The sequence below is a fragment of the Triturus cristatus genome, chromosome 11 (assembly GCF_964204655.1).
Source record: "Triturus cristatus chromosome 11, aTriCri1.1, whole genome shotgun sequence".
NCBI classification, from domain to species: domain Eukaryota; kingdom Metazoa; phylum Chordata; class Amphibia; order Caudata; family Salamandridae; genus Triturus; species Triturus cristatus.
This window is the reverse complement of record NC_140594.1, coordinates 57325057-57350066: the sequence shown is the minus strand read 5'-3', so window position 1 is coordinate 57350066 and position 25010 is coordinate 57325057. Positions and strand designations below refer to the sequence as shown.

Below are 25010 nucleotides of genomic sequence, written 5' to 3'. Positions count from 1 at the left end.
CCTTGCGCGCCGCTGCTCGCTCCCGAGAGCAAAACGCCATGTGATTGAACCTTTGGAGAAGAGGTGGGACATGCACCCGCATTTAGCCTTTTGCGTGCTTTGATTATTGAAAGACGCACGCAAAGGCTAATTCAATGTGTGGGGGAGTCAGACCCACACAGAGAGGTTTCGGGAGAGTTTAGAGTGCTCACAAGAAGCCTCCCTTAGACAGCGCGTGTGTACTGCACTAGGCTCGACCTAAAAATAACTATTTAAAAAAAAAAATAATTCCAGAATAGTAAATTCCTACCCTGTACACGACCACCTCCGTCCCCCCAACTCTACAGATTCCCCACCCCCTTCCACTTATCTGTAGAACCCAGGGTCATGTTAATACTAAATTGATCATTTTGAGATAGAAGTCAGCTTAATAGTGGGCCACAGAAACTGGACTGAAACATGAACTAGATGCAAGGTAAAAAGTGAATGTAATTAAAAAAATAAAAATATTATACAAGCCACAAGTTTGCATATAGAAATGCATCTAACATTTTGGTGGAAAACAATAATTTGAGTATTCATGTTGATGCCAGACCTAGCGATGGCACCTAGGCGGAATACTGACTGTCTGGTGTCCGTGTTTCACGACGACCGCATCATGTATTTATGTTTGAGTAAGTTGTTTGTACAGCCATCAGTCCCAAAGGTCTAGTTCCCATTGTGTTCTTTTGGTTGACTTTCTGTGATATGCCAGTCTTTGTGCTTGTTTTATGGAGTTAAGGATGCCGCCCCAGGGTTTCGAGGTATTGATGAAGACATGGGGTCTAGGAGTTGAGATGGTTGGCGTTGGCACATAGTGAGATTGAGCAAGGATCTGAATTAATGTCCTTGAAAGTTCCTGCTCTACTTGTCATATGTTTCAACACTTGTGTTCCTGATTTGCATCATAATTGACATCTGGGGACTTTTGTTTCGGTTTTCCTGTGTGGCTGTACGTGGTTGTAGGAATGTTTGTGGTTAATTTTAAGTTTGTATTCCACTTTCAGATAGTGGGGTTTTTTAAACATATCGTGTCACATGGGACATTCCTTCTCTGTTCTGCTACCTCGTTGTATCTATCGCAGAGTCTGTTAGTGTCCTGGGGAGGCCAAGGCGCGTTGCCTACTGGTAGTTGATGATCTGACTCCACAGTAGGATTATTTTTGTAGTATTTTTGCATTTTATCTGTCTCTGGCACAGAAGTTGAGTCTATCTTCCTCTTAAATTCAAACTGATGTGAAAAGAATATTCTCTGCCAGGTTTAGAGCTCAAGGGGTTGGCTGTCCCCTCACTAGATGTTTGGGACGCAATATAACATCTTACGTTCTTAAAGATCAAACTACCACGCAACATGAGTTAGATTTTCGTCTTCTAAAAGACATCTAATTTGTCCCTTATCCCGTAATGTACTTTCCCAGCTTTCTCGGCCACAGGAGGCAGAACCCCGTCCAAAACATTGTCATTTACATTATGCAGTGTATATTTTACATGAATCCATAGAAACTTTCATTAGTTGCAGACCTGCTTTTTAATGTATCACCCCACTAACCTATTCAAGAAACTGTTGTTTGATGAAGCATTTTGTGTCTTTTTGTCCTACGATGGCGTTATTGATGCTTTCTTCTTCATTGTCCTCAGGTCTATCACGCGTATTACAAACCTCTGGAATTCACGGTGGCGGAGAGAGACGCGTCGCAGTGCTATATAAAGGTAAGGCAGTGCTGGACATAGAAGCCAGGTTCAAAAAGTTGTTGGTTGGGTCCAGTTCATATGAGCAATTTCATTGGCATACGAGATGGCGCACGCGCCTCGAAAGAGGCCTTTCCTCACAAGCATGATGGTCCATGGAAAAGACCCTGGAATGAAAGAACTCGCGCTAACTCAAGAACAATAAGCAAATTATTAATTTTGTGTAGGGCCAACCATCAAGTGCGTGACACCCAAGCTTGCCGTGCCTTGAATGCCAAAAGCACGGTCAAAGTCTCAGAAAAATGTGCGTTGGCAGTGTGCATGCATGGCACTTCGTAATATGGACTGTCACAACCTTGTTGCACTCCCCTTTACAGTTATAGGAGGGGTAAAAAAATAGCAATGTGGATTATTTATGCAAGTATAAATATGATTTAAAGTGCATATTGTAACATAGGACCCACAAGCTGGAGGCTAATTTGTTTGACAATGTTTCGTTTTTATTGGTGCCCTAAAGAGGCCTCCTGACCATTTGAACAATATAAAATATAAGCCATATATTATCCCTAATGGAAATGTGAAAAAAAAATAAGATTTTTTACTAATATAAATCATGTCCATATTTTCCACATATTGAGAAGTTGAACTCCAAATGACATTTGAAAGCAAGGTTTACACCTCAGTCCATTTAGACATGCTCATCACTAGTCACACCTAGCCTTTCTTAAATGCGGTTTCTACATCACAGGTCCAGCCAGGAAACAATGTGAAAGGCCCATCCACCCTTAGTCACTTTACATAAATTATAGGGCATTTATCATACATTATTGGTTGGGTCCAAGCCCCATAAGCCATTCTAACCTGGCTCTATGGTGTTGGAGGTCTGTGGTACTGTGTACCCTGCAGTTGAGAAACTTCGGTGTGATCGCACCGTGACTGTGCTCTCCCCATAGCTGGACTCCATAGATATTCTTGAGTGGTGTCTGAGCCCTCATGGAATGGCAGGGGCTTTCAGACTAGATTGTGCTCCGCTGGTAAAAGCGTAGGAGGGAGGCAGCTGGAAAACGCATACTTTAATAGACTTCTTAAGTAGGAAGTAGCACCCAAAAAAAATGACCAGTGTAAGGACACTATAATGCATCTACTCTCCACGATGATGGGGAATTAAAGCCTACACAAGCCATCAAATAAGAAGCAAGAAAAGTAGAGTGACAGAGAGGCCAACTAATGGTGTACAATGGGCGGTCCCTAAGCCCACTGTAGGCTACCAAAATGTCTTGCAGCAGACAGTGCACTCACTCTATTAAACGAGACCTAAAAATGATTTATGGGCTGATTATTCCACAGATGGGGTGGGGGGAGAGAGAAAAAAACACAGGCATGTTTGTTTTCATTTTATTTGGGGTGAAATGCGCCACAAACCCCCCTTAATATTTTTATATAGATATACAATTTTTGTGTATATTGCTTGTCTTATTGTATTGTTTGATTTTTGATGGGTATGTCAACCAAACAAGAGCCTTTTCTTATATGTTTTATATGTGCATTTCTATTATCTCTTTATCCGTGTATATATTATGTTCTTGGCCAGTTCAGAGGTCATAAACAGTGCCTGGTGAGGGGGCGAGTTATACTTACTTGAAATATCTAATGGGTGAATTTCGGACATATTAAACTAACTATAGCGTCACCTTAACCTTTGTTCTTTTCAGTGAATTTCAGAGGTTTTTTTTAATGCACAGTAAAATACCATTACCATACCTAACTATGTCACTTTCACCTTCGTTTCTTTCTGTGGATTTCTAGTTTTCTTTTAACAAAGTAATATTATATTACCATATATAACTGTACCAATCCCCCCGCTTCGCATGGCCTTTAGCTATGCAGGGCATAAGCCACAGGGCCTGCTGCTAAGCCCTGCCCCCAACAACCCCCTCCCCCCTGGCAGCCAACCCCCTGCTGTGCACAGTCTTTGTCCATGCGTAGCAGGGGGTTGGCCGCAGGGCTTGGAATATGGCCAGACCCCATACCCAAACACCCATCGCACACCGCCTTCGGCAGTGCAGGGTGTGGGTTTAGCTGCAGGGCCAACCGCCCATGCACGGCCAACCCACCATAGGCGCTCCAGCTGCCCCTTTTGTGTTTTTTAATGGTTTACGGATCACACTGGACTCTCACAGGAGATCGTGCTGTCCCAGCATTTCCGTGGGACTCCCATGGGAGCAGGGGAGTCGCACAGTATTGCAGCAACCCAAAAATAAAATTTAATTTGGCCCCAGGAAGGGTCCCTGTGGACAAAGGTTCAGGGGGTCAGGGTACCACTACACTTGCACCTTATTTTTTGTTTACTTTTCGGGACATAGGGCCAGAGCCCCTCATCATGAAATGGCAGCCGCAACATTGCCATTGTGGCCAGCCAATCATCGCTGGAGCTACTGCGGGACTCGGTATGATTCTTTTCCCATAACATCTTGGACCAAATTTTTGCATTCTAATGTGCAAAAAACTAAATCTAGCTCAAACTATCCATTTGAAATTTGGCTACACATTCTCAAAAGCTAAAATGTTATAACTTTCATATGTGTGTGTGTGTGTGTGTGTGTACATATATATACATTTATATATGAAAATTAATGTCATATATATATATAAATTACAAATTAATGATACAACACTAACATAATTATAACAATGTAATTAATGTATATATTTATTACAAAAACCTAGTTTAAGCGAAAGTTTGTTTTTTGTACTATAGAATACAAAAATGTATTTGGTCTAAGAAGTTAGGGGAAAACAATATTATTGTAAAAATATTTTTGAAAAGTAATTTTTGTAAAAGATGCTGCTTTTGAAAATGAGGCCACTCTATGCCACCCATTTTGGATTTATGTGTTTAGACTATTCAGTTTTCTTCCTTCAAGAAAATTCTACCTTGTCTTAGAACTCTTTGTAAGCATTGGTAGCTGTACTGCCGGCCAGAATAAGCAATGGAGAGGGTGGGAGAGGGAACAGAGTGAGATTTTGGTTTCATTTAATTTCTCACCAATAAAAATGTGATAGATACATAAATAGATAGATCCATCCATCTATCCATCCATCCTACTGGTGGTCGCCAGTAGGTAGTTATAGTTAGGACCTAATTTCCATCGGAAGAGTGTTTTTTCATTTGCAACTAACTTTGGCATTGTTTGACGAATCTCCACAAATTTTTCAAAACTAGTATGACACTCACTTCAGTTGCTATCTTGAAAGTTTTGTGGTGATCTGTCAAGTGAGGGCCAAGAAAAAGGAGGGGTCTCAAAACGCGTTTTCCCCATGTTAATTCCCACAGAGATTTTAGACACAACTACAGCCCTAACTGCTTGCGGGATTACACCAAATTTGGAAGAAAGGTAGCTGTTGGTCCAGAACGCAACGTTTTGTAAATTGGCGTGAATCCATTCTGTAGTTTTCGAAATAATGAGGAAAATCCAAATTTGCATACATAGGGACGCGAAGACTCTGCAAACCCTCCCGATCTCGTGTTGTGATCTGATTGGCAGCCATCACTTCAAACCAGGAAGTGTTGGCAGCTCATTACTCAACCTCTCCGGGGCTAGTTTATTTGTAAGGGGGGGGGGGGGCTCCGTGACCCTCGCCGGGGAACCATCACATCCCTGGGGCCAACTTCTTTTTTTTAAATGGATGGGGGCATGCAACCCCCTCTAGAGCCGTTCTCAGCGCCGGGGACTGGCAACTCCCCAGGGTAGGCCCTACAACAAGAAAGGCGGGTACCCCCTCAGGAGCCATAGATGGTCCTGGGGACTGCCAGAGCCGGCTCCTGCTATGGCCTGGGGTGCCCACCCCATGATATAGCTGTTTGCTGTGGTTTGGCAAGAGCTTTACGGCTCCCACCAAATCACAGCAAACGCACAGCTTCCAGTAATCGAGAGCTGACAAAATGCTCTTGCTTGCTGAAAGTGGAGCAGAATTACTTTCAGACACAGGGAGCTGCATGTTTAGCAGTTCCCTATGTCTGAAAGCAATGCCGGCTTCTGCTGGAGGCGGGGAGCCAGCTGGGGCATTCAGGATCCCCCACGGTCCCTGTAGAGACTGGGTGCCCTGGGGCACCCACGAGACATGGCTGGGCCCGGGGGGATGGGGTCCCCAGGGGAAAAATAAGCCTGAGGAGGGGGGCCATGCAGCCCCCCTACCCAAAAAATAATATATAAAATAAAAGGCAGGGCCCCGGGTGATGAAATCAGCCCAGGGAGGGGGGCCACGCATCCCCCTCCCCTATTGCAAATTGGCCAGGCCTCAGGGGATGGGGCCTTCAGGGCTGAAATCAGCCCAGGGTGGGGGTTCACACGACCCCTCCCCTATTAAAAATCGACCAGGGGAGGGGGCCGCACGACCACTCTTCCCCCATTGCAGGAAGGCCTCTCCCCGGGGCATGGGGTCCCTGGGGCCGAAATCACGTGGCCCCATTTACCTAATAAAATTTGGAAAGCCAAACCGGGGGAAGTAGCCAGAGAGCCTACCTCCTTTCTCAACCACTTTGCAAAGGCGCTTTGTGGCGCACAACATGTTGGGGGATGAAGTCCCCTCTGCTGGTGAGGGTCCTTGATGGCCAACATCCCCTCCTGTTACCTCTAGTAAGTCCCATACAGCGGATTTGCTCAGAGGTCATCGAAGGCCACTCCCCCTTTCTCCACCAGTCTGCAATCTTGCCTCCTGGTGCTCTACCGGTTGGGGGATGAAGCCCCCTTGATTGCTGAGGGTCTTTGGGGGCCAGGAACCCATCTTGGTAACTCCAGTAAGTCCCCCACAGAAGGATTGCTGCAAGGTTGTTGGAGGCCCATCCCCTTTGTCCACCACTCTGCAAACGCACCTCCTGGTGCACTACAGGTTGGGGGATGAAGTCCCCTTGGATGCTTAGGGTCCTTGGAGGCCAAGAATCCCTCCTATTACCTCCAGTAAGTCTCACACAGTGGGATTTCTGAGAATTCACCTCCTGGTGCACTACTAGTTGGGGGATGAAGTCCTCTTGGATGCTGAGAGTCCTGGGGGGCCAAGAACCCCTCCTGTGACCTCCAGTAAGTCCTGCACCGTGGGATTTCTGAGAGTTGGTCAGAGGCCACACCCCCTTTCTCCACCACTCTACAAACGCGACTACGAGTTAAAAAAACACAGAAATTCACCTAAACCAAAGGCTACAGGGACGTAATAGTTAGGAAATAGAATTTTTTAAAAATCTTAGAAATTCCCTTAAAGAACCGAAGTTTACAGGGACGTTATAGTTAGGAAATGGAATTTTAAAAAGCTTGGAAATTCTCTTAAAGATCCAAAGGTTACAGGACGTTATAGTTCAGAAATAGAATTTTAAAAAGTTAGAAATTCACTGTAAGAAACAAAGGTTACCGGGACAGTATAGTTCGGCTCGGATTTCACTCGTACACAATCATAGAAATTCAGTAGTTTTAGTTATCTTAGCTAACTATAACTTACGCCCCGCAATATACTGCTTATGACCTCACATATTACATCACTCATGACAAGGTCAGTGACATCACTGATGACCTCTCAAATGACATCACTAATGACATCACTGATTACATCATCCACAGAAACACTCACATAGCTACTCACAACCCCACACAACCTCTTGTACGCCGACTCACACAACCAGTCACATACCCATTCACAGACCCATCCAAGTACTCCTACATCCACTTCCTCATCTATAGAGCCACTCACCCACACAACCACTCACTCACCCATACAGCTACTCCTACAACTAGTCAGCCACCTATACAGCTATCGGTCAATCAATCAGGATCTTGTATAGCGCAGCTACTCACCCGTGAGGGTCTCAAGGCGCGGGGGAGGGGGGCTGCAGGTCTAACTGGGTGAAGGATCATTCAAAGAGCCAGGTCTTTATGTCCTTTCTGAATTGGGTCAGTGATGCAGATTGCCTGAGGTGGAGGGGCAGTGTGTTCCAGGTCCTGGCGGTGAGGTAGGAGAACGACCTTCTTCTGGTTCTGGTCTTGTGGATCCTGGGGACGGAGGCAAGGGTCAATCAATCAATCAATCAATCATAACACTTGTATAGCGCGCTACTCACCCGGAAGGGTCTCAAGGCGCCAGGTCTTGAGTTGTCTCCTGAATGCGAGGTGGTCCTGGGTCAGCCGAAGGTGGATGGGGAGGGAGTTCCAAGTCTTGGCCGCCAGGTAGGAGAAGGATCTGCCTCCGGCGGTGGTTCTTCGGATGCGTGGTACGGCGGCGAGGGCGAGGCTAGCGGACCGTAGCTGGCGGCCCAGGTTGTGGAGAGACTTGTGTGTGTGGGTGAGGAGCCTGAACGTGATCCTCTTGTTGACGGGGAGCCAGTGCAGGTTCCTCAGGTGGCCGGAGATGTGGCTGCGTCGAGGGATGTCCAGGATGAGTCGGGCGGAGGCGTTCTGGATGCGTTGTAGTCTTTTCTGTAGCTTGGCTGTGGTTCCGGCGTAGAGGGTGTTTCCGTAGTCCAGCCGGCTGGTGACGAGGGCCTGGGTGACCGTCTTCCTGGTTTCGATCGGGATCCATCGGAAGATCTTGCGGAGCATGCGGAGGGTATGAAAGCATGAAGAGGAGACGGCGTTGAGTTGTCTGGTCATCGAGAGGGAGGAGTCCAGGATGAAGCCCAGGTTGCGTGCGTGGTCTGTCGGCTTGGGGGCGGTGCCCAGGGCTGGGGGCCACCAAGAGTCGTCCCAGGCGGAGGGTGATGGTCCAAGGATGAGGACTTCCGTCTTGTCTGAGTTCAGTTTCAAGCGGCTGTTCTTCATCCACTCTGCGACGTTTTTCATCCCTTCGTGGAGGCTGTTTCTGGCGGTGTCGGGGTCTCTGGTTAGGGAGAGGATCAGCTGGGTGTCGGCGTAGGAGATGATGTTGAGGTTGTGTTGGCGTGCGATGGCGGCGAGAGGTCTCATGTAGACGTTGAAGAGGGTGGGGCTGAGTGATGATCCTTGCGGGACGCCGCAGATGACTTCGGTGGCCTCGGAACGAAACGGGGGGAGGCGGACTCTGTGTTCTTCCAGCGAGGAACGAGATGATCCACTTCAGTGCCTTCTCTTGGATGCCGGTGATGCTGAGGCGTTGGACTAGGGTGCGGTGGCAGACAGTGTCGAACGCGGCGGAGAGGTCCAGGAGGATGAGTGCCGCTGTTTCCCCGTTGTCGAGAAGGGCTCGGATGTCGTCGATGGCTGCGATGAGGGCGGTCTCGGTGCTGTGGTTGGCTCTGAAGCCGGACTGCGAGGGGTCGAGGGATCCATTCGTCTCGAGGAAGGCGGTGAGCTGTCTGTTGGCGATCTTCTCGATGACTTTGGCAGGAAAAGGGAGGAGCGAGATGGGGCGGAAGTTTTTGAGGTCGGTGGGGTCCGCTGTTGGTTTCTTCAGTAGGGCGCTGAGCTCGGCATGCTTCCAGCTCTCCGAGAAGGTGGCGGTGTCGAAGGAGGTGTTGATGACGTCTCGGAGTTGGGGTGCGATGGTGGAGTCGGCCTTGTTGAAGACGTGGTGGGGGCAGGGGTCAGTCGGAGATCCGGAGTGGATGGTGTTCATCGTGCGGGCTGTGTCTTCGGTGGTCACTGCGGTCCAGGTGCGGAGGGTGGCGGTGGGGTGCGTTGGTTCGACGGTTGGGTGCGGGGAAGGTGCGCCGAAGCTGTTGTGGATGTCTGCAATCTTGCGGTGGAAGAATGAGGCGAGTGAGTCGCAGAGATCTTGTGACGGGGTGATGTCGTTGTTGCCGGTGCTGGGGTTGGAGAACTCCTTGACGATGCTGAAGAGTTCCTTGCTGTCGTGGGCGTTGTTGTCCATTCGATCCCTCAGTGATTTCTTCTTCGTGGTGCGGATGAGCTGGTGGTGCTTGCGTGTCGCGTGTTTGAGGGCGGTCATGTTGTCAGTGGTCCGGTCGCGGAGCCAGGCTTTCTCGAGGGTGCGGCAGGTTTTCTTGGAGTCCTTGAGTTCGTCGGTGAACCAGGGGGCCTCCTTGCTTCTGGGTTTGCCGGGAGGGTTCTTCAGTGGTGCGAGGTCGTCGGCGCAGGCGGTCAGCCACTGCGTGAAGTTGCGGGCTGCTTCGTTGGGGTCCGGTGTGCTGGCAGGTGGGTTCTGGCTGAGGGAGGTGGTGAGCTGGTCGGCGGTGATCTTGCTCCAGCTTCTGTGAAGAACCTGTTGCGGGTGGTGGTGGGTAGTGGGTGAGTTGGGAGGATCGGAGTTGTCTGGCGGGTATGTGGAATGTGATCGGGTGTTTCAGATATGCTGGTCCTTCATCATGTAGAGCTTTGTAGGCGTGAGTGAGGAGCTTGAAAGTGATTCCATTGTTGACTGAGAGCCAGTGGAGTTGTCTGAGGTGTTGCATGATGTGGCTGCAGCTGGGGATGTCGAGTACCAATATGGCTGCAGTGTTTTGGACATTCTGTAGTTTCTTGGGCTTTTTCTGGATGACGCCGGTGTGTAATGCGTTGCCGTAGTCGAGTCTACTGGTGATGAGTGCGTGGGTGACTCTTTCTGGATTCTGTGGGGATCCATCTGAATGTCTTTCGAAGCAGGCAGAGCCTGTGGAAGCAGGCTGAGAAAACTGCATTGATTTGGTGGCTCATAGTGAGCAATGAGTCTAGTATGACGCTGAGGCTGCATGTGTGGTCCATCGGGGTGGGGGGAAGATCCCAGAGCGGCAGGCCACCAGGAGTCGTCCCAAGCTGAAGGGGTGGGTCCCAGGATGAGTACTTCGGTCTTGTCCGAGTTGAGCTTGAGGCAACTGTCTTTCATCCAGGTAGCAACGGCCTTCATTCCACTTTGGAAGTTGGTTCTGGCGGTTGTGGGTTTCTTGGTGAGGATCAGCTGGGTGTCGTCGGCGTAGGAGACTATGTTGAGTCAGTAGCATCTGACAATGGCAGTGAGGGGGTCCGTGTAGATGTTGAAGAGGGTGGAGCTCAGGGAGAAACCCTGGGGCACTACACAGCTGATCTCTGTGGGTTCTGAGAGGAACGGTGGTAGTCTGACTCACTGGGTTCGGCCGGTGAGGAAGGAATGGATCTAGTCCAGAGGCTTGTCGCAGATGCTGGCGCCATAGAGTCTTGTGATTAGGGTGCTTTGGGAGATGGTGTCGAAGGCGGCCAAGAAGTCTAGTAGGATGAGGGCTGCGGTCTTGCCCCAGTCGAGGAAGGAGCAGATGTCGGCATTGGCGGCAAGAAGTGCGGTCCCCATGCTGTGGTTGCTTCGGAAGCTGGATTGGGAGGTGTCCAGAATGTGGTTCACATCAATGAACTCAGAGTTGGGCGATGAAGGCCTTCTCGGTGACCCTGGCTGGGAAGGGGAAGTGGGCGATGGGTCCGAAGTTCTTGAGGACGGCTTCTTCAACAGGGGGTTGATCTCTGCGTGTTTCCAGTCATTAGGGAAGGTGGCAGTTTTGATCGAACAGTTGATGGTGTTGAACCTGGGGTCCATGGCGGCTGCTGCTCTGTGGAAGATGTGGTACGGGCAAGGATCAGTCGGGCTCCTGAGTGGATGCTCTTCATGGTCTTGAGTGTGTCCTCTGTTCTGAGCGTGGTCCAGCAGAACACGGGCTATTGGGGTGCGGCTTGGTTGTGTGTGATGGTGGCATGCGTAGTGGCCAGCTCTAGGGTGTCAAAAGCAGTTGTAGATATTCCTGGTCTTGTGGTGGAAGAAGGTGCTGGGTTTATTGCAGAGTTCTTGGGAGGAGGGAATATCTGTGGTATCGTTGTTGGGCCTGGCGAATTCCTTGGCGAAGAGTTCTTTGCTGTTGTAAGCGTTAGCGTTGATCCTGTCTTGGAGGGCCATTTTCTTTGTGCTTTTCAGGAGGAGGCGATGTGCGTTGATGATAGATTTTAAGGTTGCATGAGTTTCTGGGGTTTTGATGTTCCTCTATCTCTTCTCGAGTCGTCTGCAGGTGTGGCTGGACTCGTGGAGGGTGGTGTTAACCAGCTGGCCTTCTTGGAGTGTTGCTTGCCTGGTCTTTTCTCGAGGGGTGCCAGGGTTTCTGTGTAGTTGGAGATCCATCAGTGGAGGTTGCATGCTGCGTTGTTGTCATCCGTTGGCGCGGACAGGCACAGACGGGCTTGCCTTTAGCACGCAGCTGCCATTTAGTTCTACGGGGAGGCTGGGCAGATGGGAGGCGGGAAATGTGGGAAGGGACACTGGAGCGGGTGGGGGCCACGGGGATCGCAGCAGCAGGGGCGACTAGGAAAAGGACAGGAAAAAGGAAGAAAAAAGCAATGCCAAAAGGCAGTGGCAGAAAAGTGAAAGAGAAAAGCAGAAACAGGGACAGAAACAGAAGAAAGAGAGACAGAAGGGCAGTCAAGCAACAGGGCAATGACACTGTACCACTGAACCACCAGGGATGAGGCGCAGGCAGGAGCCTGTGGGTGGAGAACGGCCTCGAACTCCTGACCTCCGGGTCAGTAGCAGCAGCAGCCGCAGATGGGGACAGCATCAGTTACCAGACGGTGCTGCGCTGTGGAATGAGTATGTTACAGCCACCCAAACAGCCACACACTCACCCATACAGCTACTACACACCCACATATTCACCTATGCCACCTCTCACATGCCCACTCACCCATACAGCCTCTGAACACAGCCACTCTATCACCCATACAACCAATCACACACTCACACACCCACTTACATACCCATTCACACATCCATACAAGTACTCACACATCTGCTCACTCTCCCATGCTGCCATTCAGACACATACTCTCCAATACAGCCACCCACACACCAACTCACTTAATGAAACTCCAGCTCAGAGCCCCTCACTCACCCATACAGCACACTTACACAGTCACTCACTCATACAGCCAGACTCCCACTCACTCACCCATACAGGCTTTCACACCCACCCACTCACCCGCACAGTAACTCACGCACCCACTTATACAACCATTCACACACCCATATAGTCACTCAGACACCCACTCACACACAGATATACACAGCCACTCACATATTATATGTTAAAAGTATTATCACTCATTAGTAGTACACCTAGTATACCAATTAAACTTTTGTAGTAGCTTAGTATATATGTTTTAGAAAACACACTCACTGTCATCAGTGACGTCATTTGAGATGTCATCAGTGATGTCTCTGACCATGTGATGAGTGATGTAATATGTGAGGTCATAAGCAGTGCATTTCGGGGGTTTAAGTTCTAGTTAGCTCAGGTAACCATAACTGCTAAATTCCACTGGTTTTGTGCGAGTGAACTCTGAGCCTAACTATAACATCTCTTGATTTCAGTTGGGAAGCAGTAATATTCTGAGTCAGGCTTATCAAGCAATTTAACCCCATTGGTGACCTAGTAACTGGTGAAAAAACGAGACTCAAGTGTCAGGGGATTGTCAATGTAAGGAGGTTTGTTAAAAAGTTCATCATAGTATATCCATTGGGCCAGCAACCTCAGCATACCCCACAAGTTTTGGAGATGTGCTTTCATGAAATATTCTAAAAATGTCATCTCCTTGCACTTGTCCTCACGTTCAGGCTGGAATCTCTGGAAGGACATCAAATATCCTATGATGTCTAGGAGTACCCAACAGTAATGTATAGTATTTGTTGATAAACCTGTGTGTTTTTAGCATTATAGCGTGTGTCAATGCTGAGATTTTAACATCTCAGCTGCATATAATGCCAGATAGGTCGGCCTCGTCATCAGACTGCCAATTACATTTTACTTATGTTTCATTGCGTGTTGTCCACAATTACCCTGGACTCAGGTGGGCCTGAGGTGACGCTGACAGGCTATATACCTTTGCAGGTTACAGAAGCTGACTGTGTTGTAAAACTGTCATGTCCCAGCAAAGAGACATTTTCAGTTGCGTCACTTCCTGTTCCTGAAAGAAGCGAGATACCTTCAAAGGAAAATTAGGGCAATAGTTTTCGCCATACTGTGGACTAAAATATGTCTTGTACTTGCTTAAGTTGTGTTCTAGATGGCTAGTTAGTCTAAACATGCTTATATACATACACCTGCACCCTCCACATTCACCCCATGCCCAGAGACCTATCTTTGATTTGACAACATGTTCTGTTGTTGCTTTGCAGATGGTTTGCCTGCGCGACGAACAGCAGCGGATTCTTGGCCTTCATTTCATTGGTCCGAATGCCGGTGAAGTCGTCCAAGGATTCACTCTTGGACTTAAGTGAGTTTCACATGGTTTCACCGCTGAAGCATATCTTTATAAGATGGTGCACGTGGATGGGGGTTTACGGTCACCGTAGAGCAGCTGCAAGTAGAACTAGTGAACGTGTTATTGTAGAAGCTGTAAGTCAGGAGTGTCTGGTGTTGGCCCACAGGTTCAAACTCAGTGCCAGGTGATCAACAGATCCACATGCGATGAATCTAAGTGACAATTATTCATAGCGGATATCCTCAAAATCCAACATTGTTCTGTCGAAGTAAGGTGGACGATCTGCTGCTGGTGGTGATACCATGGAGAGACTGCAGAGGTGAGTAGGAGGCAATCCTTGTGCATGGCAGGCATCAGATTGCAAGACTCCAGTTCTTTCTCCTCTTAAAAACATCAGACGTCCTTGCCTAGTATACTCAGGTTTCACTTGCGCGTTGTTTCCTGGTGCTTCAGTGGTTCTTTTTGGCAGTAAGAGGTTATCTTTTCCTTGCTTCCATCTCCTGCTTGTTCCACTCATATGAGAATGTAATGATGCGGATCTTGAAGGACACATTGGTCCTGAGCTGACAGCAGGGGCTGCAGCCCCATCCACTGTGCATCTGCTGTTTTAGCTAGGCCAGTCAAGTATAGCCGCATAGGCACACTTTGGTTCCGTCCATCCCAGGTGGTCTTGGCATTTCTTCACGTAGGCTGCTGGCCTAGTGATCCGTTTGCTTCTGGCAGCTCCAGTGCAAAATAAAAATACTCTGGGGTGGCTGTCTCCTGAAGCCTGTTATAGGGTGACATGCTTGTGCTGCCGCAGACATTGAACTCCTGAGATGCTAACGTGACCGAACTGGGTCGGGCCTAAAATGTCTGAAACACGCAGGCTCAGTGGCTCACTCGAAAATGCCATGGGGAACATTTCAAGCTGTCCTAACATTGAAGCCTTTAAAACCTGATGTGAGATTTTACATGGAGTGACACAGTTGGCCACAAGAAGAGTGCATTAACTCTAGAAACAGAAGGTATTAGTTCGATTCTCAATGCTGCAACCCAATAAACATAAAGGGAAGTCTAGCACAGCTGGCACAGTATGCTTCAGAGGATTCTTCCCCAGTAAATGCTTCCTGTGGCGCCAGTAAGGACCAGTGCCTCATGTGCTGAGAGAACTGGAATAGATTCCCCTGAGAGTTTATGCAGTAGAGACTTTGCAGGAGCACCCGTTGATGGGCATAGCGTTGAATCATGCATCGGCTTAAGCCACGCCTAGATTTCTGTCCTCCCCTAGGGTTACCTGGATCTTTGCCACCTTCCCATCAGAGGGCAGTGCCACCTGTGTTTGCCAACCCCCTCTCACTGGTGGGGTTATACTCTGCTCCATATTTCAGAATCTAGATGTATTGAGGCCAATTGAAAGTGGCTGTGCTGGCATGGCTTACTTGACTCTGCTGTGTGTGTGGAAGGGGCGGGGGCGTAGCACTGATGGGGCTCTCTGGGCCAGTTTGTGTCATCCTGTCCTCTTCTGTCTAGATCTGCTGCTCTTGCTGCATGGACGGTGGTCTGTGGTTCATCATATGCATCGCTCTATGTGTCACCAGGCATGGGGCTGAAAATGAGCAAGTAGCATGGAGCTGGGGTGGTGGCTGTGTCCATCTGCTGTATCACCGATGTCCTCCATCCCCACGATGATGGAGTTCAGGCAGGCAGGGAGCAGAGGTGGATGAAAAGAAGTCTCACAAGCTCCAAAAAGAACCTTCTACCGACCCATGTGATGGTGTTCCCTTCTGCTGGCGCACCTGTAACAAGAAGCCATTTATCCACTTCGACTTGTTCAATTATTTCTGGTCACTTGGATCAATAAGCACCTATAACTTCAGTGAGAAATTAATTTTTCCTTGTCTCATCACTGAACATGAAACAGGAGACAAGGAGAACTCTAGGATATATTTTATATGTGGAACATCGCCCACCCCTGCACATCCCATGTAAGCTTGTTTCATTGCTCTCCCATACCTTAAAAGTTGCCTTTAGACTGCACAATATCCAGTGAAGTTGATCGTCTTCTAAAGCTGTACATTACCCTTCCGTTTTTTATGATCGTCAAGTGGTCAGTGGTCTCATTTGTTCAGTTTTTAGGTCGAGCCTGGGCAGCACATGCGCTGCTCTGCGAGACATACTCTATTCAGGTATGAACTTGAAGCTCCACCCATATTTTTCATTGGCTTGTGTCATTGTCCTCTGTAAACTGTGGCTTTTCATTGGTCAATAGGCTTAATAGTCCTCCCTTAGTACCACCTTGTAACCTCCCATAAGGACTTGTCCCCTTACAAGTGTTGTTACTCTGTATGCTTTAATTGCAGCCTCCGAGCACTCTTTCTTGAAATGGTTTTCACCTGCCTGCTGTTGCAGGCAAGACACGCTCTCTCCTAACGCTTTTTTTTCTTATTCTAGCACGGCACCCCACAGTGGCAGCCGCTCCGACCATAGCTGCATGTTTTTTTCTATGTTACCACTTATTATTTTTGTTGTTGACAATCTTCCCATGCCACGCTTTCACGTTAAAGATGAGCCGTATCTAAAGAAAGGTCCGCGGTTGCTATTAAAGTGAAACTTGGGCATGGGGCGCTTTTCCAAAAAAAAGCATTTGACAAACAAATGCCATTTATTATAAAAGCACCCCATACTGCGCTTTCACTTTAATGGTGGTCGCGCCACTTTATTTAGACGCAGCTCGTTTAGAGAAAGGGGCACGACCTCCATTAAAGTGATAACGCGGCATGGGGCGCTTTTACGAAAAAAAGTATTTGCAATGCAACAGGTCTCGCATTCACAAAAGTTTAGGCTGTTGGCATTTACAATACCAACAGCTCAAACTCTCGTAAATGCGAGATCTGTTGCATTGCAAATGCTTGTTCCTCTTCTGATGAGTACATGGTCTCTCCTTCTCATCATGTGCTCTCCAATGTTCTCATGGCTGTGTCATTTTGTTCTACAGTTTCCACTGGTGTGAGTTCTACTGCACGTCTCATTCCCCTCCTTGCTATCGGTTTGGTTAACTTGGCCTCCAGACCATGTTACCGCCTTCCTGGAGCCTGGACTCGGTCCGCTCTGTACTGCTTGTTCACCTTATTAGAAGTCTTAGCTAGGGAAGGAAGAAGACCCATTCTAGGCTCTTTCTGATTTTCCAGAAGCTAAACCCTGACCCTTGTGCTATGTTGTAGCTGCTTCTCCTCTGACACGGTGCTACTCTGTTGTAACAACCTCTTAAAACGTGGATTCAACGTTTGCTCGATGATTGCACCCTTCTCGCTCTTGTTCTAAATATTTTTCAAAGCTCTGTCACCTACATCATACCTGTTCTCTCCAGACCGTGCTACACTGAAGCACTGGTCCTCCTATACAGAAGGGATTTCATTTTATGTTTCGAGAGTTTGTTCTTCCACCTTTGCAGATGGTCTTCCAAAATCTTTCATACTGATTGTATTTGGTCTGGCCGTGTTTCCGTTCCTGTCCTACCCTTCCCCAGATGCTGAAGAGATGTGCTATTAACTCAAGAAGACAGATAAGTCTTGGTGCTTGGGACTCTTGAATGACATCTCACTATCCTGTGCAGCACTTGGGGCCACTGCGGTACAGCGTCTCACTGTCCTGTCCACTTGGAACCATTGTAGTACGGCGTCTCACTTTCCTGTCCACTTGGGGCCACTGCGGCAAGGCGTCTCACTGTCCTGTCCAGCACTTGGTGCCACTGTGGTGCGGTGTCTCACTGTCCTGTCCAGCACTTGGGGCCACTGCAGTACAGCGTCTCACTGTCCTGTCCACTTATGGTCATTGCGGTAGGCGTCTCACTGTCCTGTCCAGCACTTGGGGCCGTTGCAGTACGGCGTCTCACTGTCCTGTCCAGCACTTGGGGCCGTTGCGGTACGGCGTCTCACTGTCCTGTCCAGCATCTGGTCCCACTGCGGTACGGCGTCTCACTGTCCTGCCTCCCCGTGGCTGTTATATGGAAAGCGGCGACACTGGTGTGAGTTGTAGCTTGGAGACTCAGATTAGCCAAACCACTGGTCCTCCAGTTCTTTACAATCTTCTTGTTAGTTTGTTAGAATTGAGCACAGCATAGTAGTAGGTACAAGTCATTCACCGTAGTCACTCACATACTCCGAGTCCATGAATGTATTCATGCATAAATTGAAAAGAGCTACCTGTCTTGTTGCATCCACTTTTGATCTCTTTGCAGGAATCTGTTCAAGATTGGTGTTCTGGGGTTCCAAGATTGGTGTTCTGGGGTTCCAAGATTGGTGTTCTGGGGTTCCAAGATTGGTGTTCTGGGGTTCCAAGATTGGTGTTCTGGGGTTCCAAGATTGGTGTTCTGCGGTTCCAAGATCGGTGTTCTGGGGTTCCAAGATCGCTGTCTTGGGCTACCAAGATCGCTGTCTTGGGCTACCAAGATCGCTCTCCTGGGTTTCCAAGATCGCTGTCCTGAGCTTCCAAGATCGCTGTCCTGAGCTTCCAAGATCGCTGTCCTGAGCTTCCAAGATCGTGTCCTGGGGTTCCAAGATTGCTGTTCTGGGGTTCCAGATCGGTGTCCTGGACATACCCACCGCACTGAAGATTACAAAAACAAAAAGGTGATGGGTGGAGCGGTTGACTCTTATCTCAGCCGCTGGTAATCAATCCAATTCAGCAGGATTTTACCATTGTGAGGATGGAGGGTTTTGTGAGGTAGCTTCCGTGGAAGACTTAGATGATGGAAGGCATTCTTGCTGAATGAATGAATGTATTTCCAAAGCGCACTGCTACTACGCGAGTGTTCCGGAACTAGGGTTGAAGGCCAACAGAGACAATCACCCACCCTTCAGTTTGAACAAATTAGTTTTTGATTGCTTCGGAAACACGGTTTATCTGGAATACATCTGAGTTGGAGGGGAGCTCATTCCAGTGCTTTGCTGCCAAAACTAAGGCCGCGCCCCTACACTTCTTACGCTTAGTGTGAGGAATGATTAACAGCCAGGCAGACTGTGAACGTAAGGTAGTCATGTACCTTTTGGACAGGTATTTAGGACCAGCCTTGTAGAAGGCTTGGTGCACAAGAGTCTAAGCTTTAAAAAGGATCCTTTTTACGTCTCGCGCCTAGCGTTGCAGTGCGCAGCAGTGCTCGCGCAGCGAGAGACCTCATGTAGGGGGTTCAGAAAGCTGAGCACACGCTCATGTGTGTGCTTTTGCCGGCTGCAATTGGCTTTTGCATGCTTTTTTTTTTTTTAAAAGCACGCACGCAATTGGGCAAAGGCGGGCGCATGTCCCGCCTTTGCTCCACCCATTCCCATTTGTGTCTGTTACGCGCAGCAGCGCGCATTCACCTCGCTGCCGCGCTCTCTCGCTCCTCTGTGTTCTTTCTGGTGTTCTGCGCAACTACCGTGTGACTCCACCTCCCCCTCACATCTCCTCCCTACCCACGAGTCATGACAGCCGCTGCTGTTTGTACTGACTTCCTGATGACGCACCCTGACTTCTCAGCGTTTCTTTTTGCTATCAGTGCAGCAACGTTCAGTTCGGTTTCTTCCGAATGAAAGCGTGGTCTCATTCCCAGCAGGAGGGAACATTTCAAAAGTAAAAAAAAGTGGCTAAGTACGTGTGTTTGGATTTTTTTCCCTCCCTCCCACAATCACGACTCGCCACGCGATCCTCCTCGCCCCCGCAACTCACTCCACCCACCCTCCTAACCGCTTGTCACAACAGCCGATGCTGTGTGTAAGAGGTAAGTGTGTGCTTTCAGTGTTGGTGCAATACTTTTTATTTGCAGGTATGTTCTCCTGGCACCAAAACTTCAAACATTCTCTCCCATAGCTGCCAAGGTTTCCGATTTCTACGTGTGACATTTTCATTATTTCAGTGCAAATATGAGTGACATTTCAACGACCATGAGTGACAATCTCACAAGCAAAATAAAACAACGCAGAAGAGGGAAACATGATATAAATATCAGAATTTACATCCATTTAAGCAACTAGAAAAAGATTTTAAAACTGCAGCAGAGCACCAGAAATTGAAGGGCACTTCCCTTGTAACCTAATTGCACTGTTAAGGTGGGGGGACGGCACGGTTCTGCTAGAAATATCGCTGTATTGACCGGCACAGGGCGCTATAATTGCATGCAGCATTAGCCAACTAGCACAGCTCCTTATTACAGCTCTCTCTCAGTTAAACTACAGTAATGTCTGCTAGCGAGTCATTCCTCAAGCAGGACAGACTGCTTGACTGCACAATTTCTTGAGTATAGGGGCAAGGGAGGCAGCTCAGAATTAAGCCATTTTTATACCAGTTGGGTGCAACTAGATACCAGGCAGGCACAGGACGTGAGAAAGCTGTCCGTGCTGAACTAACTATAAAGGTGTGCACTGAGCAAACAGCAAGTGATTTTAAGTGCTTGTCTGTGCTGCAACACCTGCTCATGCTCATTGGAGTGAATAAGTAGTCACTTACTGTGCGGAGTTACAATTCCGTTTTCGGGCGTGGAAGCCTCCAGTCTTAACCACAACAACTCTTCAGGCGGAGGCAAACCGGCAATGATTTACAGTCGGTGAGTGAGTGGTGTACTAGCCTGCTCTGGGCTCCATCGCGGCCGCTGCGTTCAGGCCCCAGTCATCACGGGATCACAATGTAAGATTTATTTTAAATTTGTTGCAGCTTCCTGATCGCACGCTCAGCTGTCATTCATTATGCTACCTTAAGGTCACAGAGGCTGGGGCCAGAAGCAGAGTCCCAAGGAGTGTGCCGATGACGGCTCCAATAATTACTAAGGAAGCGTCTCTTTGCAAGGCAGTGGCTGCAGGCTCAATTAGACCGCGAGCCACCGCAGGCCGCTGTAATTCGGGTTAGTCGGCCGCTTCAGTGATAGTAGCCCTCTAGGCTGGCTCCAGTCCAGTGAGTCCCAGGCGCAGCACCGGCCGTCCAGTGACACACAGACCCAGGGCTAATAAACGCACGGCTGGGTCTGCATCAATCTCAACGGACGCTGCGGTTATTCACGGAGTAGCTCAGTGCACTGTGTGTGTGTGTGTGACTGTGAGACTCTCTCCACAGTGAACGACATGAACACAACACTACTAAAGTCAGTGGCAGCAGGCAGCTGCCTGGCCAATGTACTTACTTGTTCTGTGTAGTCTAACAGTCCTCTGGCAGCTGGCACTAGTAGTGTCTCACACTCTCTCTGAGCGCGAGTTGAACGGCCGTCGCGACCGCACAGCACTGCAGACAGCTCTCCCCGAGGCCTCTCTGATGCGCAGCCACGATTGACTGAGAGAACTGCCGTCGGACATCCAACGCCGGGTAATATGCGCAGGCAGGAGCGCACTCTCAGAGTTTATGACGCGGATGCTAAGAGGGACGTGGGCAGCACAACTCCAGTCAAATACCCCGCCGCTTCTGACCAACCAGTCCCTTCCTTCCTGTTCCAGGACATGAGGTCACAACATCTAATGCAATAGGTCTCGCATTACTAAAAGTTTCAGTTATTGGCGTTGCATTATTATCAGCAACGCTAATAGCTCAAACTTTTACTAATGCGAGACCTATTGCATTGCAAATGTTTGTTGCACCTGTAGCCGGCGCAGTCGGTTACAGTAGTGTCGTATTGAAGCAGGTTTGGGGAGTTGAAACAAGAGATGAATTGCCCTGTTATGCACAATTTGCAGCCCTCTATTCAGTAGTCCCGGGTCCTCTGATACAGAACAATCGCATAATCCAATCTGGAAAGGATCAAAAACTGGACTACTGATTTCCGGGCTTCCCATGGCAGGAAATTTAGGAATTTCTTTAGCATCTTGAATATCCAGCTACTGCTGAAACCTTAGATTTAAAAGATAAGTGGATGTCGAGGGGCACACCTAGGTACTTAGCTACCTCAGGGAGGGAGGTGGGTGGCGGGCAATGTGCAGCTGTTTGGCCAGGGACCTGACAAACCTTGAAAGGGTGTTAGGGCCAAACAACAAGATCTGTTTTATCAGGATTACACTGTAGGCAGTTGTCTTTAAGCCACCCCATCACCACCACAATACAACCAGAAACTTTTTCCTTGGCTTCTGCTGTGTTGCCATCATAAATCTTCAGTAGCTGGGTATCATCTGCATAGGGGACCACTTGGAAGAGATTCAATATCTTTAGGTCAATCAATCAATCAATCAGTGACACTTATAAAGCGCGCTACATACCCGTAGGGTCTCAAGGCGCTGGGGGGGGGGGGGGGGGGGGGGGGTGCCGCTACTGCTCGAACAGCCGAACAGCCAGGTCTTCAGCTTCTTCCTGAAGGAGAGGTGGTCTTGGGTCAGGCGCAGGTCGGTCGGGAGGGAGTTCCAGGTCTTGGCGGCCAGGTAGGAGAAGGACCTTCCTCCTGTAGTCGCTCTTCGGATGCGGGGGACGGCGGCGAGGGCGTGGTTGGCTGATCGGAGGTGGCGTTTGGGAGCGTAGAAGTTGACTCGGCTGTTGAGGTAGCTCGGGCCTTGGTCGTGTAGGGCTTTGTGTGCGTGGGTGAGGAGGCGGAAGGTGATTCTTTTGTTGACGGGGAGCCAGTGAAGGTCTCTCAGATGTCCGGAGATGTGGCTGGTTCGTGGGATGTCGAGGATGAGTCTGGCTGAGGCGTTCTGGATCCGCTGGAGTCTCTTCTGGAGCTTGGCGGTGGTACCGGCGTAGAGGGCGTTGCCGTAGTCCAGTCGGCTGGTGACGAGGGCCTGGGTGACGGTCTTCCTGGTCTCGGTGGGGATCCACCAGAAGATCTTCCGTAGCATGCGTAGGATGTTGAAGCACGCCGAGGAGACGTTGTTGACTTGCCTGGTCATGGAGAGGGAGGAGTCCAGGATGAAGCCCAGGTTGCGTGCATGGTCTGTCGGTTTGGGTGCGGTGCCCAGGGCGGGAGGCCACCAGGAGTCGTCCCAGGCGGAGGGTGAGGAGCCCAGGATGAGGACCTCCGTCTTGTCCGAGTTCAGTTTCAGGCGGCTGGTCGTCATCCACTCGGCTACCTCTTTCATCCCTTCGTGCAGGTTGGCTCTGGCGGCGGCGGGGAGGGTACAGAATAGAAAAAGGGGCGGGGAAAAGCGGCGGTGGCGGGAAGGGAGAGCGGAGGGCGGCGAGGTAGGCGGACAACAAGGAAGGAAAACCAAAACACAGGCACAACGAAATAAATAAAAACAGGCACAAATTACAGTAAAAACAAGGCAAAAACAACAACAGCGGAGGCAGCCGGCAACGAGGCAGGCAGCGAGGCAGAGGGCAGGCAAGGGGCACACGCAGCAGCTGGTGGCCGTGCGGCGCGGGGGTGTCCCACAAGTGGGTCACACTCACCTGCGTCGCACGGTCGCCATTTAAGGCCAAGTGCGCGGGTGGGCGGAGCAGCTGGGAGGCGGGAGCGGGGAGGGTACAGAATAGAAAAAGGGGCGGGGAAAAGCGGCGGTGGCGGGAAGGGAGAGCGGAGGGCGGCGAGGTAGGCGGACAACAAGGAAGGAAAACCAAAACACAGGCACAACGAAATAAATAAAAACAGGCACAAATTACAGTAAAAACAAGGCAAAAACAACAACAGCGGAGGCAGCCGGCAGCCGGCAACGAGGCAGGCAGCGAGGCAGAGGGCAGGCAAGGGGCACACGCAGCAGCTGGTGGCCGTGCGGCGCGGGGGTGTCCCCCAAGTGGGTCACCTATCAAAGGCAGAGGAATCTACCGCTGTGGGTTACACTTTACATCATCTTCTGAATCCCGTCTCCAGTGGGAGATGGAGGTTGGTTCCTTCAATAACTTGTGAAAGGAGTTATGTATTTTGGGAAGTTTTGTCCAACTCGCCTATTCAAGCCCTAAAGAGGATCAGGGAGCGCGCTCTCCCTGTAGGACTTGGTAGGCCCATGAAGAGGGTTTCGAACACAATTTTGTAGTGTGTACATCTGCTCAGGAAGGATGCGCACCGGAACCAAATGGTTTTTAACTGTTTTCTTCTGATGATACTACCAAACCGGCAAGCCACACTGTTATCGACGCTGTCGAAGGCTGCAGAGATGCCTAGTAGTATCTGACTTGGTGTTTGTCAAAGGTGGCAAGTACCTCTTCCCTGATGTTCAGAAGAGGCCTCAGGTACCTCTTCCCTGATGTTCAGAAGAGGCCTCAGGTACCTCTTCCCTGATGTTCAGAAGAGGCCTCAAGTGCCTCTTCCCTGATGTTCAGAAGAGGCCTCAAGTGCCTCTTCCCTGATCCTCAGAAGAGGCCTCAAGTGCCTCTTCCCTGATGTTCAGAAGAGGCCTCAGGTGCCTCTTCCCTGATGTTCAGAAGAGGCCTCAAGTGCCTCTTCCCTGATGTTCAGAAGGTGCCTCTTCCCCGATGTTCAGAAGAGGCCTCAAGTGCCTCTTCCCTGATGTTCAGAAGAGGCCTCAAGTACCTCTTCCTTGATGTTCAGAAGAGACCTCAAGTGCCTCTTCCCTGATGCTCAGAAGAGGCCTCAAGTGCCTCTTCCCTGATGTTCAGAAGAGGCCTCAAGTGCCTCTTCCCCGATGTTCAGAAGAGGCCTCAAGTGCCTCTTCCCCGATGCTCAGAAGAGGCCTCAAGTGCCTCTTCCCCGATGCTCAGAAGAGGCCTCAAGTGCCTCTTCCCCGATGTTCAGAAGAGGCCTCAGGTGCCTCTTCCCTGATGTTCAGAAGAGGCCTCAAGTGCCTCTTCCCCGATGTTCAGAAGAGGCCTCAAGTGCCTCTTCCCTGATGCTCAGAAGAGGCCTCAAGTGCCTCTTCCCTGATGTTCAGAAGAGGCCTCAAGTGCCTCTTCCCCGATGTTCAGAAGAGGCCTCAAGTGCCTCTTCCCTGATGCTCAGAAGAGGCCTCAAGTGCCTCTTCCCTGATGCTCAGAAGAGGCCTCAAGTGCCTCTTCCCTGATGCTCAGAAGAGGCCTCCATCGGGTGGGACTGTAGTGGAGGTTACTCGCTAGTCTTCTGAAGGGAGTAGAGTTGTGTTGCTGCTGCTGTGTCCAGTGCCTGGAAATGGCTTGGTGAAGTCGGCCTGGGACGACGGGTCTGTGGTCAGACCGACGTTCATGGTCTTATTTTGACTTTATTTCTATTGACTGAGATATGGGGGACCTCTCCAGAAGGTCAGGAGGTGTTCTGAAGTCAGATGTTCGAAGAGCCGAGGG

At 49.6% G+C, this 25010-nt stretch overlaps 1 protein-coding gene across 1 annotated transcript in view; it reads left to right on the top strand.

The window, feature by feature from the left end:
* Nucleotides 1-25010, top strand: part of TXNRD2 (thioredoxin reductase 2) — a 683633-nt gene that overhangs the window by 632240 nt on the left and 26383 nt on the right. Inside the window, exons 15-16 of the mRNA XM_085634274.1 lie at nt 1657-1728; nt 13789-13886. Coding sequence (XP_085490400.1) covers nt 1657-1728; nt 13789-13886 — 170 coding nt within the window. The remainder of the gene's footprint in view (nt 1-1656; nt 1729-13788; nt 13887-25010) is intronic.